Source organism: Schistocerca americana, chromosome 4 (genome assembly GCF_021461395.2).
Source record: "Schistocerca americana isolate TAMUIC-IGC-003095 chromosome 4, iqSchAmer2.1, whole genome shotgun sequence".
Classification (NCBI taxonomy): domain Eukaryota; kingdom Metazoa; phylum Arthropoda; class Insecta; order Orthoptera; family Acrididae; genus Schistocerca; species Schistocerca americana.
This window is the reverse complement of record NC_060122.1, coordinates 832512630-832530015: the sequence shown is the minus strand read 5'-3', so window position 1 is coordinate 832530015 and position 17386 is coordinate 832512630. Positions and strand designations below refer to the sequence as shown.

At 47.3% G+C, this 17386-nt stretch overlaps 1 protein-coding gene across 1 annotated transcript in view; it reads left to right on the top strand.

Annotated features, from left to right (window-relative positions):
* LOC124613839 (LIM/homeobox protein Lhx3-like) overlaps positions 1–17086 on the top strand; it is a 159469-nt gene extending 142383 nt beyond the window's left edge. The window contains exons 4-5 of the mRNA XM_047142562.1: positions 2654–2834; positions 16906–17086. Coding sequence (XP_046998518.1) covers positions 2654–2834; positions 16906–17086 — 362 coding nt within the window. The remainder of the gene's footprint in view (positions 1–2653; positions 2835–16905) is intronic.
* The last annotated feature ends 300 nt before the right edge of the window (positions 17087–17386 follow it).

Below are 17386 nucleotides of genomic sequence, written 5' to 3'. Positions count from 1 at the left end.
GTTTATTTACTGATTTAACATAAAACAAAATTTATTAGGTGTGATTCTTTAGTTTTTCCCGGCGCACCTGACGATGGCGACATGTCTGATCGCCGAAATATTGTGCCCGTTGGACACTATGGACCGGCAGTACACCCGTGGACTGTTTGAGCAAAATTTATTAGGATTATAATGGTAAAATTTTACTTTGGTATTCGTGGACGTGGACTGTGGTAAAATGGGAACAGAAGAGAATCGAGCATTTGAGATGTGGTGCTACAGGCGAATGCTGAAAGTTAGATGGACTGATGAGATAGGAAATGAAGAGGTCCTGTGCAGAATCGGAGAGGAAAGGAATATGTGGAAAACACTGACAAGGAGAAGAGACAGGATGATAGCACATCTGTTAAGACAGCAGGGAATGATTTCCACGGTACTAGAGGGAGCTGTAGAGGGCAAAAATTGTAGAGGAAAACAGAGACTGGAATACATGCAGCAAATAATTGAGGACGTAAGTTGCCAGTGCTGTTCTGAGATGAAGAGGTTGGCACAGGAGAGGAATTGGTAGCTGGCCGATCCAACTAGCGAGAGGACTCATGACTGAACCAAAATAAATTCTTTGAATGCTTCACACGTGGCACTTCTTACGCTAATTTTGGCTACGTGCAATTTTTGTTTGTCTGTGAGGCAAATCTGAAGTGACGCACTTTTTGTTTTCATAGCTGCTGTTTTCATATGGCTGTGGATCCACGTCGGGTTTTTGCTGTCCGTCACGAGTTTGATCGGTGCATTATCTGTCTGAGGTGAAATGTGCAACACTCTTGAAGCTTCCAGAATGAGATTTTCACTTTGCAGCGGAGTGTGCCCTGATATGAAACTTCCTGGCAGGTTAAAACTGTGTGCCGGACCGAGACTCGAACTCGGGACCTTTGCCTTTCGCGGGCAAGTGCTCTACCAACTGAGCTACCCAAGCACGACTCACGCCCCATTCTCACTGCTTTACTTCCGCCAGAACCTCGTCTCCTACTTTCCAAACTTCACAGAAGCGCTCCTGCGAACCTAGCAGAACTAGCACTCCTGCAAGCAAGGTACTTGCGGAAATAAAGCTGTGAGGACGGGGCGTCACTCGTGCTTGGGTAGCTCAGGTGGTAGAGCACTTGCCCGCGAAAGGCAAAGGTCCCAAGTTCGTGTCCCGGTCCGGCACACAGTTCTAATCCCCAGGAAGTTTCATATCAGAGCACACTCCGCTGCAGAGTGAAAATCTCATTCAGTCTGGTGGTTGTGGTAATGCGATTTATCTGACGTTCAAAAAGGCTTGACCATTGGCTTTCGAGAGAAGCGTGGAAGCATTTCCGAGACGAATACATTTGTAAACTGTTCGTTTGTTCCTCTGTTTAAAGTACAACGTGCATGGCAAAATGGCGCTATCCAAAAGTTGCGCCGAGGAAACTGTGGTGCGCCACGCAGGCTATAGATCACAGGGGTGAATGTCGTTTGCAGAGATGTGTATGGACCAAGAGTTGTCTCCTCAGCGCCCGTCCGGCAAGCGTCTCTGCATGTGGGTCGCAGCAGTTGGCGCGTGGCTCACGCTGCCGTGCTGACCACTGTTCATCGGCGACGAAGGCTGGAATTTGCACACCAATACAGCAACTGGACGTCGATCGAGTGCCGACAGGTGGCCTTTTGAGATGAATCACGTGTTATGCTCCGTCGGAAAAATGTCCGTTGGCGTGAGACGTGTGAAAGCGAACATCCCGCCTCGATCGTCAGAAGGGCCCCAGCCGTAGGAGGGAATGTTTTCGTGACATTCCCTGGGTGATCTCTCATTCTGGAAGGCACAATGGACGAACAGAAGTACACATCTTTCCTTGAGCACCACGCCGACCCTTTCATTGAATTTAATCGGGCTGAACAGGCCACGTATCCTCAGGTCACAAAGTCAATGAAGTTAAGGAATTCTGCTACCTAGGCAGTAAAATAACCAATGACAGACGGAGCAAGGAGGACACCAAAAGCAGACTCGCTATGGCAAAAAAGGCATTTCTGGCCAAGAGAAGTCTACTAATACCAAATACCGGCCTTAATTTGAGGAAGAAATTTCTGGGGTACAGCATTGTATGGTAGTGAAACATGGACTGTGGGAAAACCGGAACAGAAGACAATCGAAGCATTTGAAATGTGGTGCTATAGACGAATGTTGAAAATTAGGTGGACTGATAAGGTAAGGAATGAGGAGGTTCTACGCAGAATCGGAGAGGAAAGGAATATGTGGAAAACACTGGTAAGGAGAAGGGACAGGATGATAGGACATCTGCTAAGACAGGAGGGAATGACTTCCATGGTACTAGAGGGAGCTGTAGAGGGCAAAAATTGTAGAGGAAGACAGAGATTGGAATACGTCAAGCAAATAATTGAGGACGTACGTTGCAAGTGCTACTCTGAGATGAAGAGGTTAGCACAGGAAAGGAATTCGTGGCGGGCCGCATCAAACCAGTCAGTAGACTGATGACCAAAAAAAAAATCCTCAGGTGCGAAACCTAGCGCTACCGCCCACTGCACTGGTGTCGAGATGGCTTCACATCCCTGTCGGACCTTCCAGAACCTCACTGCGTGTCTTCCTGCACGTCTCGCAGCAATCCCCGGCGCGAAAGATGGTTACTCTGACCTTTGACAGGTGGTCAAGTCGATGTGACAGGACAGCCGCTGGAGACAACGCGCCCCTTTTACGACAGTGCTCGGGAGGTACCCCAGACGTGCGAGTGTGACGCCGGTGGAGCAGAGCAGAGGACAGCGGCGGGGATACGGGGAGACGGCCGGCCCGGCTCGGCGCAGCCTCCCTCGGTGCGGACTCAGCCGCGGGTTCACGGAGAGGCGAGGCGTCATTTCCTGCGACACGCCGGGGATCAGCCGCGCCGCCGATCCCTTTAACGGCGCCCAAAATTGAAAACGGCGCGAGGCCGGGGAAGAGAGCGCCTGGTAAGCGGGACAAATGGCTATCGGAAAGCGGGCGCCGAGCGGTAATGACCACAGCCCCGCCACCTGCGCGCCGCCCCCTGCTCCCAGACTTTGGAAACACATTACGCGCCTCCCCCTACACACTGCCCGCCGTTCCCTTGTCTGTCCCGCATCGCGTATCGCTGCCTTTTTTTCCCCCCGGTGATACTTCCATCCTGTCCTTCATTCATTTCTACACATCTGAAGGTTCTCAACCTTCCAGTAAGTTTCTTAAGCCGCGCGCGTTTAGCCGAGCGCTCTAGGCGCTGCAGTCGTGGACTGTATGGCTGGTCACGGTTCGAGTCCTCCCTCGGGCAGGGGTGTGTGTGTTTGTCCTTAGGATATTTTAAGTTAAGTACTCTGTAAGCTTAGGGACAGATGACCTTAGCAGTTATGTCCCATAAGATTTCACACACATTTTTGAAGTTTTTTCAGCAATACGTCCGAATTCAGGTGTATTTCTGTATGCAAGATTATTCATATTGTCACTAAGCACCGCGCACGCATGCGATGGGAGTTTTTAACCAGCGTGCACTAAGTCACCTACCTGTGGTTTTATAGAGGGCTGCTCCTTCATCCAAGAAACTACCGATGCCAGAAAAGCTGTAATTTTCAAGATTATTTGTGTATTTTATTTATTTATTACATTAACGGTACAGAGTAACCCACCGCCTTGAAGGCGGGTCGGATGCTTCTGAATCTAATGGCAAAGACTTGTCATTGTTACAGTCTTATTGGTATACAGTTGTTAATGCTTTTTTTAAACTAATTTAAAGAACATAATATATAAAGATTTCTCTGAGGTTACAGCGAATTGAATGCTTAACAATTGTTAAAATGGTTCCATATAATTTGTTACTACCTAGTTGATGAGAATATAATTTACACAATGCTAATGTCAAAGAAAAATAAAAAGAAAGAAAATGTAACACAATGAGCGTGGTTAAGAATAATTTGTAATATAGAGAGACGATTTTGGTTAGTAATGGCCTATTTCAGATGAGAAGGTCTCGGTACAACCTCGAGCTATTCTCATCTGAAATGGTTTGTGCTAATGTATGTTTACACAGATTATACAGATTAAATGCTCTTTGAGCACTTCATACATGGAATACATGAACTTTAGCTTGACATGAGAAATACATTTACGTTTGTAACTTGTTAGTTGAAATAGAATGTAGTTCATTGCTACTTGAATGCATTACTCCTTAAATAACTTAATGCATTTCTGATATATGAAATTCATTGATTACAGCTTTGAATAGAGAAGAGAATATACTTCTGTCTGCACACAATAAGACGAGCGATACATTACTGTTTGTGTGCAGTATACTTTAAACACTATGCAGGATGTCATTGGGGAGGAGGAGCCTCGGAGTAAAAGTTCTTCGACATTCTCCTCCCAAGCGACATTACCTTATTACTACAGTCTTAGTATGTGGTGCCGGTGTTTTTCAAGAGGGTTGTTTGGTTGATTTGTGGAAGGGGACCAAACAGTGAGGTCATCGGCCCCGTGAGATTAGGGAAGAATGGGGAAGGAAGTCGGCCGTCTCCTTTTAAAGGAACCAACTGGCATTTGCCTGAAGCGATTAAGGGATATCACAGGAAACCTGAGAGTGAAACATGGACGATAAATAGTTTGGACAGGAAGAGAATAGAGACTTTCGAAATGTGGTGCTACTGAAGAATGCTGAAGATTAGATGGGTAGATCACATAACTAATGGGGAAGTATTGAATAGAATTGGGGAGAAGAGGAGTTTGTGGCACAACTTGACGAGAAGAAGAGACCGGTTGGTAGGACATGTTCTGAGGCATCAAGGGATCACAAATTTAGCATTGGAGGGCAGCGTGGAGGGTAAAAATCGTAGAGGGAGACCAAGAGATGAATACACTAAGCAGATTCAGAAGGATGTAGGTTGCAGTAGGTACTGGGAGATGAAGAGGCTTGCACAGGATAGAGTAGCATGGAGAGCTGCATCAAACCAGTCTCAGGACTGAAGACAACAACAACAGGAAACCTGAATGAGGATGGCAGGACGCGGGTTTGAACCGTCGTCCTCCCGAATGCGAGTCCAGTGTGCTAACCGCTGCGCCACCTCGCTCGGGGTGTAATTTTCAGGTAGAAAGGAACATTGCAACACAGAGACAATGGGTACTACTCTGTCCTTAAAGTGAAACAGTATCGATGGACCTTAATATCTATTCCCAAATATCACTTCACTTCATTTTCCTGCACTGTTAACATACCTTCTACACATATATAGGAACTAAAGTCCCTAACCGTAATTTCTGTGTGTACGTTCAGGCCTATCTCTGGTGCGGTTGTAGAGATTTTGATTCGGTTATCACTAATATACTAATTCACAAGCAATCGCAATTGGTAAGACAGTAGTGTTCGAGTATGTTGCAGACCCCACGAAGCCATGGACCAAAGTTGTCAAGAAGGCACTGTGCAAGTTGCAATGGTTCCATAATGGCGTGGGCTGTGTTTATTTGTAATAGACTGGGTCCCCTGGTCCAACTGAACCGATCATTGACTGAAAATGATTATGTTCGGCTAGTCGGGAACACTTGCAGCCATTACTGAATGGAATTTTTATGGATGACAACGTGCCATGTCACCGAGCCACAATTGTTAACGGTTGGTTTCAAGAACATTCTGGACAATTCGAACGAATGATCTGCCGACCCAGATTGCCCGATATGAATCCCATCGAACATTTATGGGACATAATAGAGAGATCAGTTCGTGCTCAAACCCCTGGACCAGCTACACTTTCGCCCTTTTGGGCGGCGCCAACCTTGTGTCAATGCTCTGAAAAGCTAATCATTTACATATCACATCGTCTTCTTCCTGTCGGTTAAATTTCGCGTCTGTAACACGTCATCTTCGTGGTGTAGCATTTTTAATGGCCAGTAGTGTATATTCGCAATCAAGGTACAGCACATAGCACAGTAGCTTCATCATTAATCCTTGTTGTTCACTGAATAGTTTGATGCACGTGTGCGGTCATTGCGGCAGAATAGGTATTCAGAAATGTAAACCATTTACGAAGAAACCGTTTCATAATGAATACAGAGGGTCGTCGTATGTTCCGTTCCTTGGCGTAGTCGTACAAGCAGCGACCAGTAACCTCGCTTTGCTCCATGCTTCGTCGAGAGATCCGACTTCTATACGTCTTCCCTCAACTACTTTTGTGCGGCAAATATGTCTAAGAGCAAGTAAATGAACGAAAGCTTCCTACGAACGAACTATCGAAAGAGCCCTAAGACAACACACACAGCTTATATATACAGGGCTATTACAAATGATTGAAGCGATTTCATAAATTCACTGTAGCTCCATTCATTGACATATGGTCACGACACACTACAGATACGTAGAAAAACTCATAAAGTCTTGTTCGGCTGAAGCCGCACTTCAGGTTTCTGCCCCCAGAGCGCTAGAGAGCGCAGTGAGACAAAATGGCGACAGGAGCCGAGAAAGTGTATGTCATGCTTGAAATGCACTCACATCACTCAGTCATAACAGTGCAACGACACTTCAGGACGAAGTTCAACAAAGATCCACCAACTGCTAACTCCATTCGGCGATGGTATGCGCAGTTTAAAGCTTCTGGATGCCTCTGTGAGGGGAAATCAACGGGTCGGCCTGCAGTGAGCGAAGAAACGGTTGAACGCGTGCGGGCAAGTTTCACGCGTAGCCCGCGGAAGTCGACGAATAAAGCAAGCAGGGAGCTAAACGTACCACAGCCGACGGTTTGGAAAATCTTACGGAAAAGGCTAAAGCAGAAGCCTTCCCGTTTACAATTGCTACAAGCCCTGACACCCGGTGACAAAGTCAAACGCTTTGAATTTTCGGCGCGGTTGCAACAGCTCATGGAAGAGGATGCGTTCAGTGCGAAACTTGTTTTCAGTGATGAAGGAACATTTTTTTCTTAATGGTGAAGTGAACAGACACAATGTGCGAATCTGAGCGGTAGAGAATCCTCACGCATTCGTGCAGCAAATTCGCAATTCACGAAAAGTTAACGTGTTTTGTGCAATCTCACGGTTTAAAGTTTACGGCCCCTTTTTCTTCTGCGAAAAAAACGTTACAGGACACGTGTATCTGGACATGCTGGAAAATTGGCTCATGCCACAACTGGAGACCGACAGCGCCGACTTCATCTTTCAACAGGATGGTGCTACACCGCACTTCCAGCATGATGTTCGGCATTTCTTAAACGGGAGATTGGAAAACCGATGGATCGGTCGTGGTGGAGATCATGATCAGCAATTCATGCCATGGCCTCCACGCTCTCCCGACCTAACCCCATGCGATTTCTTTCTGTGGGGTTAAGTGAAAGATTCAGTGTTTAAACCTCCTCTACCAAGAAACGTGCCAGAACCGCGAGCTCGCATCAACGATGCTTTCGAAGTCATTGATGGGGACATGCTGCGCCGAGTGTGAGAGGAACTTGATTATCGGCTTGATGTCTGCCGAATCACTAAAGGGGCACATATCGAACATTTGTGAATGCCTATAAAAACTTTTTGAGTTTTTGTATGTGTGTGCAAAGCATTGTGAAAATATATCAAATAATAAAGTAATTGTAGAGCTGTGAAATCGCTTCAATCATTTGTAATAACCCTGTATATATATATATATATATATATATATATATATATATATATATAAAACAGAAAACGATTAGATCCATGTGAAGTCTTCGAAAGAATATTTTTCATAGATTTACAAGCTGCACGAGTCTTGGATTGCCTTTAAAAGTGGTAAGAAATATTGAAACTTATCCTTACTGATGGCAAGATCGAAAATACGTCACGAGTCGAAAGAATAGCCGTGTAATTTGCATGCAGAATTCGTAATGGTCGAATTGTGACCCTCGCATAAGGTCACCTTGGGCAGCAACAGCAGCTCTAAGCCTCTTGAGCACCGAGTCGGACTGACCTCGACTGACAGACTCGGATACGTAAGTCCTGCTGCTCCAGCTCGATGCCAGAGCTCTTCAGTCGTGATGGCTCCCGAGTACTGTCGCCCACTGAACTAAAGAACTGGAGAACGTGCCGGCTGGGGCGAACAGAGGAACACCCTGTGTGTCCAGGTCGCTCAGGACAGGTTGGTCAACACACTGTCTTGCATTATCTTGCTGAAAGACGCCATGAAGACTTTCGAGGTAGGCCACAGTCACCGTCCTTAACACATCAAAAATGTAATGGTTGCTGTCCAAATTACTAGCTATGCGACCCGTAGGTGCTCGTGTTTGGTAGTGCATTGCGCATCATACCATCAGGGCCCGTTGGGTCACGGGGTCCCGGGCTCGATTCCCGGCGGGGTTGGGGATTTTCTCTGCCCGAGGACTGGCGTTTGTGTTGTTCGCATCATTTCATCATCATCACCATTAGTGAACGTAGCTAGAATTGGACTGTGTAAAGATTAGGACATTGTACGGGCGCTGATGACCGCACAGTTGAGCTCCCGACAAACCAAACGTCATCATCATCACCACCAGGGCCAGTATGAAGATGAAGAAAGAAATCCGGCAACATTCGTTTTCATCAGAGTCCCAAAGCACGGTCACGTCCATAGAGGCAGTGTGCGCAGAACCGGGACTCGTCTGAAATGAGGAGGTGGTGCCACTCCACTGTACAGAGTTGTTGGGTCCGCCACTGACTGCCAGCGTCTCTCTCTCTCTCTCTCTCTCTCTCTCTCTCTCTCTTTCTCTCTCTCTCTTTCCCTCCCTCTCCCTCTCTCTCACTCTCTCTCTCTCTCTCTCTCTCTTTCCGCTGCCGTGTCAAGAGAAGCCGAGGCAACGCTGACAGCCCGTGGGTGTCCAGACGTCGCCCCACTGTCCCTGTTCTTGTCCCTCGTTCAGACAAGACAATTTCCACATCGATAGAAGGTGTTGTGGCTGTACGAGCGAACTTCACGGTTGCAATCTCGGGGGCTGTCATGCGGGGCCACTGAGAATGACCTTCCTGAATCCTCTGTTTCGATATTCGCATATCAGTGGTGGGGTCTCCACCAAAGCGAGTAATGTCGCACGACTATAAACTGCAGTCTCGGTAGGCCACGATCATAGCGCTCTCCTACCCCTACTGGGAGACACTGCTCCTCCTTAGGCGCGACGTAACACTGTCATCTCACAAACAGAAAGCATTCAGCTGCGATAACTGAACGAGGAACCCGCGACATAAATTTTCCTTACAAGGGAACCTCCCCATCGCACCCCCCTCAGATTTAATTGTAAGTTGGCGCAGTGGATAGGCCATGAAAAACTGAACACAGATCAATCGAGAAAACAGGAAGAAGTTGTGTGGAACTATGAAAAAAATTAGTAAAATATACAAACTGAGTAGTCCATGCGAAGATAGGCAACATCAAGGACACTGGGAGTCAAGCAGTCCCGTGTTCCCGTGGTTAGTATGAGCAGCTACGGAACGAGAGGTCCTAGGTTCAAGTCTTCCCTCGAGTGAAAAGTTTAATTTTTTATTTTCAGTTTATGTGACAAACTCTTATGTTTTCATCGCTTTTTTGGTAGTGATTATCACATCCACAAGAAAACCTAAATCGGGGAAAGTAGAAGAATCTTTTTACCCATTCGCCATGTGTACAAGTTAGGTGGGTCGACAACATATTCCTGTCATGTGACGCACATGCCGTCACCAGTGTCGTATAGAATATATCAGACGTGTTTTCCTGTGGAGGAATCGGTTGACCTATGACCTTGCGATCAAATGTTTTCGGTTCCCATTGGAGAGGCATGTCCTTTCGTCTACTAATCGCACGGTTTTGCGGTGCGGTCGCAAAACACAGACACTAAACTTATTACAGTGAACAGAGACGTCAATGAACGAACGGACAGATCATAACTTTGCGAAAATAAAGAAAGTAAACTTTTCACTCGAGGGAGTGCGGTCGCAAAACACACACACTAAACTTATTACAGTGAACAGAGACGTCAATGAACGAACGGACAGATCATAACTTTGCGAAAATAAAGGAAGTAAAACGTTCAGTCGGGGGAAGACTTGAACCAAGGACCTCTCGCTCCGTAGCAACTCACGCTTACCACGGGACCACAACGCTGCTCAGCTCAGATTCTCCTGAATGTTGCTTATGTTGCGCATGGACTACTCAGTTTGTATATTTTACTAATTTTTTTCATAGTTCCATACAAGTTCTTCCTGTTTTCTCGATTGATATGTGTTCAGTTTTTCAAGGCCTATCCACTGTGCCAACTTATAACTAAATCTGAAGGGGGTGCGATGGGGAGCTTCCCTTGTTAGATGCAGAATTTGGATAATGTTGCTCCCACTTACTTTGAGCGATTTTACTGACATGTTAATCATCTGTATATGTAACCATGTATACGGTCGAGTCACATTAACGTGACCGCAACGCCAATGTGCAACAACCACTCACGGAGGGCAGGTGGTAGAGCTAAGAGTGGAAGCCATACAAAGCGTGTCGCCGGGATGCGGAAAACAGTGCAGTCATTGTCGCAATGTGGAAACGGACCGATTTTTCTAATGTCCAAAATGAATCTGATCGTTGCGTTTCAGGCGAAGGATCGAAGGATATCCTAAACGGCTAGGTTTTAAAACTATTCGAGTGCCGCCGTGGTTGAAGTAAACTGCTCGTAGCAATATGGCGCTATCCAAAACAGGTGCCAGTCAACTGTGGTGGACCACGGGCCGAACATCACACGGGTGAACGACGACTACGGAAATGTGTCCAGGAGGAGTACAGGTGGTGAGCAACAGACGGCTCAGGTGGGCAGTGTCTCCCCAGCGACCGTTCAGCGAACGCTGCTGCATAAGGGCCACCGCAGCAGCCCCCTGGCTCACGCTCCAATGCTGACAGCCGTTCATCGGCGACGAAGGCTGGACTTTGCACGCCAGTACCACAACTGGAGGTGCGCTGATCGGCGACAGGTCGTGTTTTCGTATGAATCACGCTTTAGGCTCCATCTGATAGCTGGCCACTGGCGTGTACGGCGTGAAACGTCTGAAAACAGAGGGGTCCAGGCCGGAGAACGAAGCGGAAGGTTTTCGTGGCATTTCGTGAGTAATCTCCTCATTATGGAAGCACAACGGATCAACACATCTACCACTCAGAATCGTACCTACCCCTACATGTAGTTTGTTTTTCCTGAACACGATGGCATCTACCAAAACGTGTCACACAGTTCCTAATGTACGTCCGTGGTTCGAAGAGCACCGGGGTGAGTTAACCGTGTTCCCCAGGCGACAGCACTCCCAGGACCGAAACCCAACGAGAATCTGTGGGACCACCGCGATCGGGCTGTTCGCGCGATGGAACCTCAGCAGAGAAACCTGGCGCAGCTGGCCGCGGCGCTGGAGTAGGCGCGGCTCCACACCGCTGTCGCTACCTTCCACGACCTCTCCCCGCACGCCACGCAGCAGGTCGCACTGCAAAATGTGGATATTTACAGTTTCGACAAGAGGTCACAATAATGTGGCTGGGCAGTATAACAGATTTCATGCCAAGTAGACGCTTATTTGATGCCACTTTCATCATCCTGTAATATTAGTCTTCGGCAGTGTATCAGAGGTTGAGGTGCAGTTTTATTTTATCTTTCAAGTTCAGGTAACATAATATGATCATCACCTGTTTCGACTTGTTGTTGTAGTTGTGGTCTTCAGTTCAGAGACTGGTTAGATGCAGCTCTCCATGCTACTCTATCCGGTGCAAGCTTCTTCATCTCCCAGTACCTACTGCAACCCACATCCTTCTGAATATGTTTATCGTATTCATCTCTTGGTTTCCCTCTATGATTTTACCCTCCACGCTGCCCTCCAATACTAAATTGGTGATCCCTTGATGCCTCATAATATGCCCTCCCAACCGATGCCTTCCTCTACTCAAGTTGTGCCACAAACACCTCTTCTCCCCAATCCTATTCAGTACCTCCTCGTTAGTTATGTGATCTACCCATCTAATCTTCAGCACTCTTCTGTAGCATCACATTTCGAAATCTTCAATTCTCTTCTTGTACAAACTATTAATCCTCCATGTTTCACTTCCGTACATGCCTACACTCCATACAAATACTTTCACAAACGACTTCCGGACACTTAAATCTATACTCGATGTCAACAAATTTCTCTTCTTCAGAAACGCTTTCCTTGCCATAGCCAGTCGACATTTTATATCCTCTCTACTTCGACCATCATCAGTTATTCTGCTCCCCAAATAGCAAAACTAATTTACTACTTTAAGCGTCTGATTTCCTAATCTAATTCCCGCAGCATCACCCGATTTGATTCGACTACATTCCATTGTCCTCGTTTTGCTTTTGTTGATGTTCATCTTATATCCTCCTTTCAAGACACTGTCCATTCCGTTCAACTGCTCTTCCAAGTCGTTTGCTGTTTCTGACAGAACTACAATGGATTTTAATACCGACTCCGAACTTTTCTTTTGTTTCCTTTACTACTTGCTCAATATACAGATTGCATAGCATCGGGGAGAGGCTACAACCCTGTCTTACACCCTTCCCAACCACTGCTTCCCTTTCCTCTCCCTCGACTCTTATAACTGCCATTTGGTTTCTGTATAAATTGCAAATAGCCTTTCGCTCCCCGTATTTTACCCCTGCCACCTTCAGAATTTGATAGAGAGAATTCCAGTCAACATTGTCAAAAGCTTTCTCTTAGTCTACAAATGCTAGAAACGTAGGTTTGCCTTAATCTTTCTTCTAAGATAAGTCGTAGGGTCAGTATTGCCTCACGTGTTCCAACATTTCTACGGAATCCAAACTGATCTTCCCCGAGGATGACTTGATAATATGTAGAAAGCACTGATGATATCATTTGAGTTACCAGAAACTGAAGTATATATAGAAAAAACACTAATTGTCCGTTCGTCGACCACTGTTCTTATTATGTCAAACAGATCGGTTTAGGGCAGTGTCATTCAACTTCAGATCATCTCTCGTCGTAACTGGTCATTATCAGTTTCACTTAAAATGCTTCAAATGGCTCTGAGCACTATGGGACTCAACATCTGAGGTCATCAGTCCCCTAGAACTTACAACTACTTAAACCTAACTAACCTAAAGACATCACACACATCCAAGCCCGAGGCAGGATTCGAACCTGCAACCGTAGCGGTCGCGCGTTTCCAGACTGTAGCGCCTAGAACCGCTCCGCCACAACGGCCGGCTCAGTTTCACTGTGACAATTACTGTTCAACTATGAAAATGGTCAACAGATGGATGACAATGCCTGAACCCGGTCTGTTTGTGATAATAAATCAGCAATCGAAAAAAGGTAAATAAGTGTACCCATACAAATATTATAAAAAGGGATGTCTGTCTACGTGGTCCGCAGCTCGTGGTCTCGCGGTAGCGTTCTCGCTTCCTGAGCACCGGGTCCCGGGTTCGATTCCCGACGGGGCAAGGGGTTTTCACCTGCCTCGAGATGGCTAGGTCTTGTGTCTTCCTCATCATCATCATTCATCCCCATTACGGTCGGAGGAAGGCAATGGCAAACAACCTCCTCTAGGACCTTGCCTTGTACGGCGGTGCTGATCTCCCGCATCGTCCCCTACGCTCTGTCCAGGAGTATGGGATCTCATCATCATCATCATGTCTACATGTATGTTACACCTCGCCTCCTCAAGTTCTGGATGAATTTCAAGAAAACTTAGTACACTTGAAACTTCCTGGCAGATTAAAACTGTGTGCCCGACCGAGACTCGAACTCGGGACCTTTGCCTTTGGCGGGCAAGTGCTCTAGCATCTGAGCTACCCAAGCACGACTCACGCCCGGTACCCACAGCTTTACTTCTGCCAGTATCTCGTCTCCTACCTTCCAAACTTTACAGAAGCTCTCCTTTCGCAGGAGAGCTTCTGTAAAGTTTGGAAGGTAGGAGACGAGATACTGGCAGAAGTAAAGCTGTGGGTACCGGGCGTGAGTCGTGCTTGGGTAGCTCAGATGGTAGAGCACTTGCCCGCCAAAGGCAAAGGTCCCGAGTTCGAGTCTCGGTCGGGCACACAGTTTTAATCTGCCAGGAAGTTTCATATCAGCGCACACTCCGCTGCAGAGTGAAAATCTCATTCTTAGTACACTTGTCCTTTACCCTCAGGCAACAATTTCTGTGGGGGTAAGAATACATACATATCAGAGTTCAGGAGATATGACGTCAGAAACACTGAGATGCTTGAAAACCTACCACATCATGCATGAGGTTTTAATTTATTACTTCTGTGCTACTAACTCTATTTGCAATTAATTTCGCAAACAGTATCCACATATACCATAAGAGTACCTACAGTATTACATCATGGTACCAGCCATAGTTCATTAGATATAACGTCATAAACACTGACATGCTTGAAAACCTATTGCATTGTTAACGATATTTAAATTTATTACTACTTTGCTTCTGACTCTATCCGCTACACATTCTGCAAGCATATGCCGCTGAGTGTACCTAGAGAAATAGATCACTGTACGACGCATATTTCAAGAGATATGACGTCATAAAGACTGTAAAGCGTGAAAAATGTGGCATCATGCATGAAGTTTTATTGCGTTTATTCGTTACTACTAAGTCGCTCCTACAGTCGAGTTGACTAAAGAAAATCACTGTTACCTGGCAGCGCTTTTGACAGCTTTTAACTGCGAAGCATTAACCTCTGTAGGCGAAAACAACAGCTGTCTAAAGAGCTATGGAGAGGCGTTGTCATAGAGACGTTTCCGAAATCGGGTTGTAGACATGCGAAGCAGCTGTGTCCAGCGTGCAGAAAATGTCCAGGATCTTTGTAAAACTGTTTCATAATTTCAAACGTATCTTCACGATTACACGGAAATGAATCTTTTTCGAAATGACGCTACAAACACACTCCATCTTTTGTTTTCGTTTCTAATATACATATCACCTCGGTTCCGAGAGTTCCGGAACCTGTACAGAAAATTGGAATTTAGAGATCAACATAAACATCACTTTTACCCTTTTTATTGCTCATGAAAACCACACATTGCATGCTGTACTACCATACAGCGAGACCTTCAGAGGTGGTAGTCCAGATTGCTGTACACACCGGTACTTCTAATAACCAGTAGCACGTCCTCTTGCATTGATGCATTCCTGTATTCGTCGTGGCATACTATCCACAAGTTCATCAAGGCAATCTCGGTCCACATTGTCCCACTCCTCAACGGCGATTCCGCGTAGATCCCTCAGAGTGGTTGGTGGTTCACATCGTCCATAAACAGACCTTTTCAATCTATCCCAGACATGTTCGACAGGGTTCGTGTCTGGAGAACATGCTGGCCACTCTAGTCCAGCGATGTCGTTATCCTGAAGGAAGTCATTCACAAGATGTGCACGATGGGGGCGCTAATTGTCGTCCATGAAGACAAATGCCTCGCCAATATGCTGCCGATATGGTTGCACTATCGGTTGGAGGATGGCATTCACCTATCGTACAGCGGTTACGGCGCCTCCCATGACCACCAGTGGCGTGCGTCGGCCCCACTTAAAGCTACCCCAAAACAGCAGGGAACATTCACCTTGCTGCACCCGCTCGTCTTAGGTGTTCAGCCTGACCGGGTTGCCTCCAAACACTTCTCCGACGATTGTCTGGCTGAAGGCATATGAGGCACTCATCGGTGAAGAGAACATGATGCCAACCCTAAGAGGTCCGTTTGGCATGTCGTTGGGCCCATTTGTACCGCACTGCATGGTGTTTAGTGGTTGCATAGATGGACCTCGCCAGGGTCATCGGGAGCGAAGTTGAGCATCATGCAGCCTATTGCGCAAAGTTTGAGTCGTAACCCGACATCCTGTGGTTGCCCGAAAAGCATTATTCGGCATGGTGGCGTTGTTGTCAGGGTTCCTCCGAGCCATAATCGGTAGTTAGCGGTCATCCACCGCAGTAGTAGCCCTTGGACGGCTTGAGCGAGGCATGTCATCGACAGGTCGTGTCTCTCTACATCTCCTCCATGTCCGAACAACGTCGCTTCGGTTCACTCCGAGACACCTGCACGCTTCCCTTGTTGAGAGCCCTTTCTGGCACAAAGTAACAATGCCGACGCAATCGAACCACGGTATTGATCGTCTAGGCATGGTTGAACTACAGACAACACGAGCTGTGCACCTCCTTCCTGGTAGAATGACTGGAACTGATCGGCTGTCTCGCACCCCCCGCCCCCCCCCCCCCTCCGTCTATTAGACGCTGCTCCATCATGGTTGTTTACATCTTTGGACGTATTTAGTGCCATGTCTGAACAAAAGCTTCAAATGGCTCTGAGCGCTGTGAGACTTAACATCTGAGGTCATCAGTCCCCTAGAACTTAGAACTACTTAAACCTAACCAACCTAAGGACATCACACACATGCATGCCCGAGGCAGGATGCTTTCCTGCGACCGTAGTGGTCGCGCGGTTCCAGACTGAAGCGCCTAGAACTGCTCGGCCACTCCTGCCAGCCATCTCTGAACAGTCATTGTCTCTGATACAACATCCACACTCAACGTCTATTTTCAGGAGTTCTGGGAACCGGAGTGATGCGAAACTTTTTTTGATGTGTGTATCCGTGCAAAGTCGAAATTGTCAGGTAGTTTTCTACAAGTACGCGTAACATCCTATCGACAAGTATGTCCACCTTTGATGAAATATGTGTTTAAAAAATATATATGCCTAGTCTTTGGAGTTAGCAATGTATAGTGTGAATGCTCAATGTGCAAAATTCGCTTAATAAACACGGTACGTTTATAAATCATGTCTTGTTTGTTTCCGTGTTTGTGCAGTGTTGTGCTGTCTCCAGGAGTGACGGGCGCTGGTGGCCACGAGAAGCTGGACCTGTCCGGCCCTGGAGGCGGCGACGGCGGAGGCGGCGGGAGCGGCAGCAACGGAGCCGTGGGCGGCGGGGGCGGCGGCGGCGGCGGGGGCGGCAGCTACCTGTCGCTGGGCTTCGCCGGCTACGGGGCGCCGCACCCGCAGAGCCACCAGCCGCACGTCCACCCCCCGGCGCAGCCGCTCTTCCTGCCGCCGCAGGGCCTCAACCCCATCGACAGGCTGTACTCGATGCACACGTCCTACTTCTGCGGCGAGGAGGCCGCCATGGCCGAGCAGTAGCCGCCGCCGACCGCTCAGCGGAGCCCTGGGGCTGTCTTCACGACCTGTGCCGACGTGTCAAGGCGTGCACATCGCGGGACAAGTGGCTCAGTGTTAGTCTGGAGGACAGTCGAGTGAGACACACACACACACTCAACAGTACGTAGCACGCTGTTAAACACGGTGCCAAACAAATACGTGGCCGTGCTATTCGGCAAAGTCTTTGAATTGTTTGTCGGTATTGACGATTCTTGACGAACTACAGTTGTTATAGTCATTTTTACCACACACTCTTGAATCTACAGTGGTGCTGAACCGCTC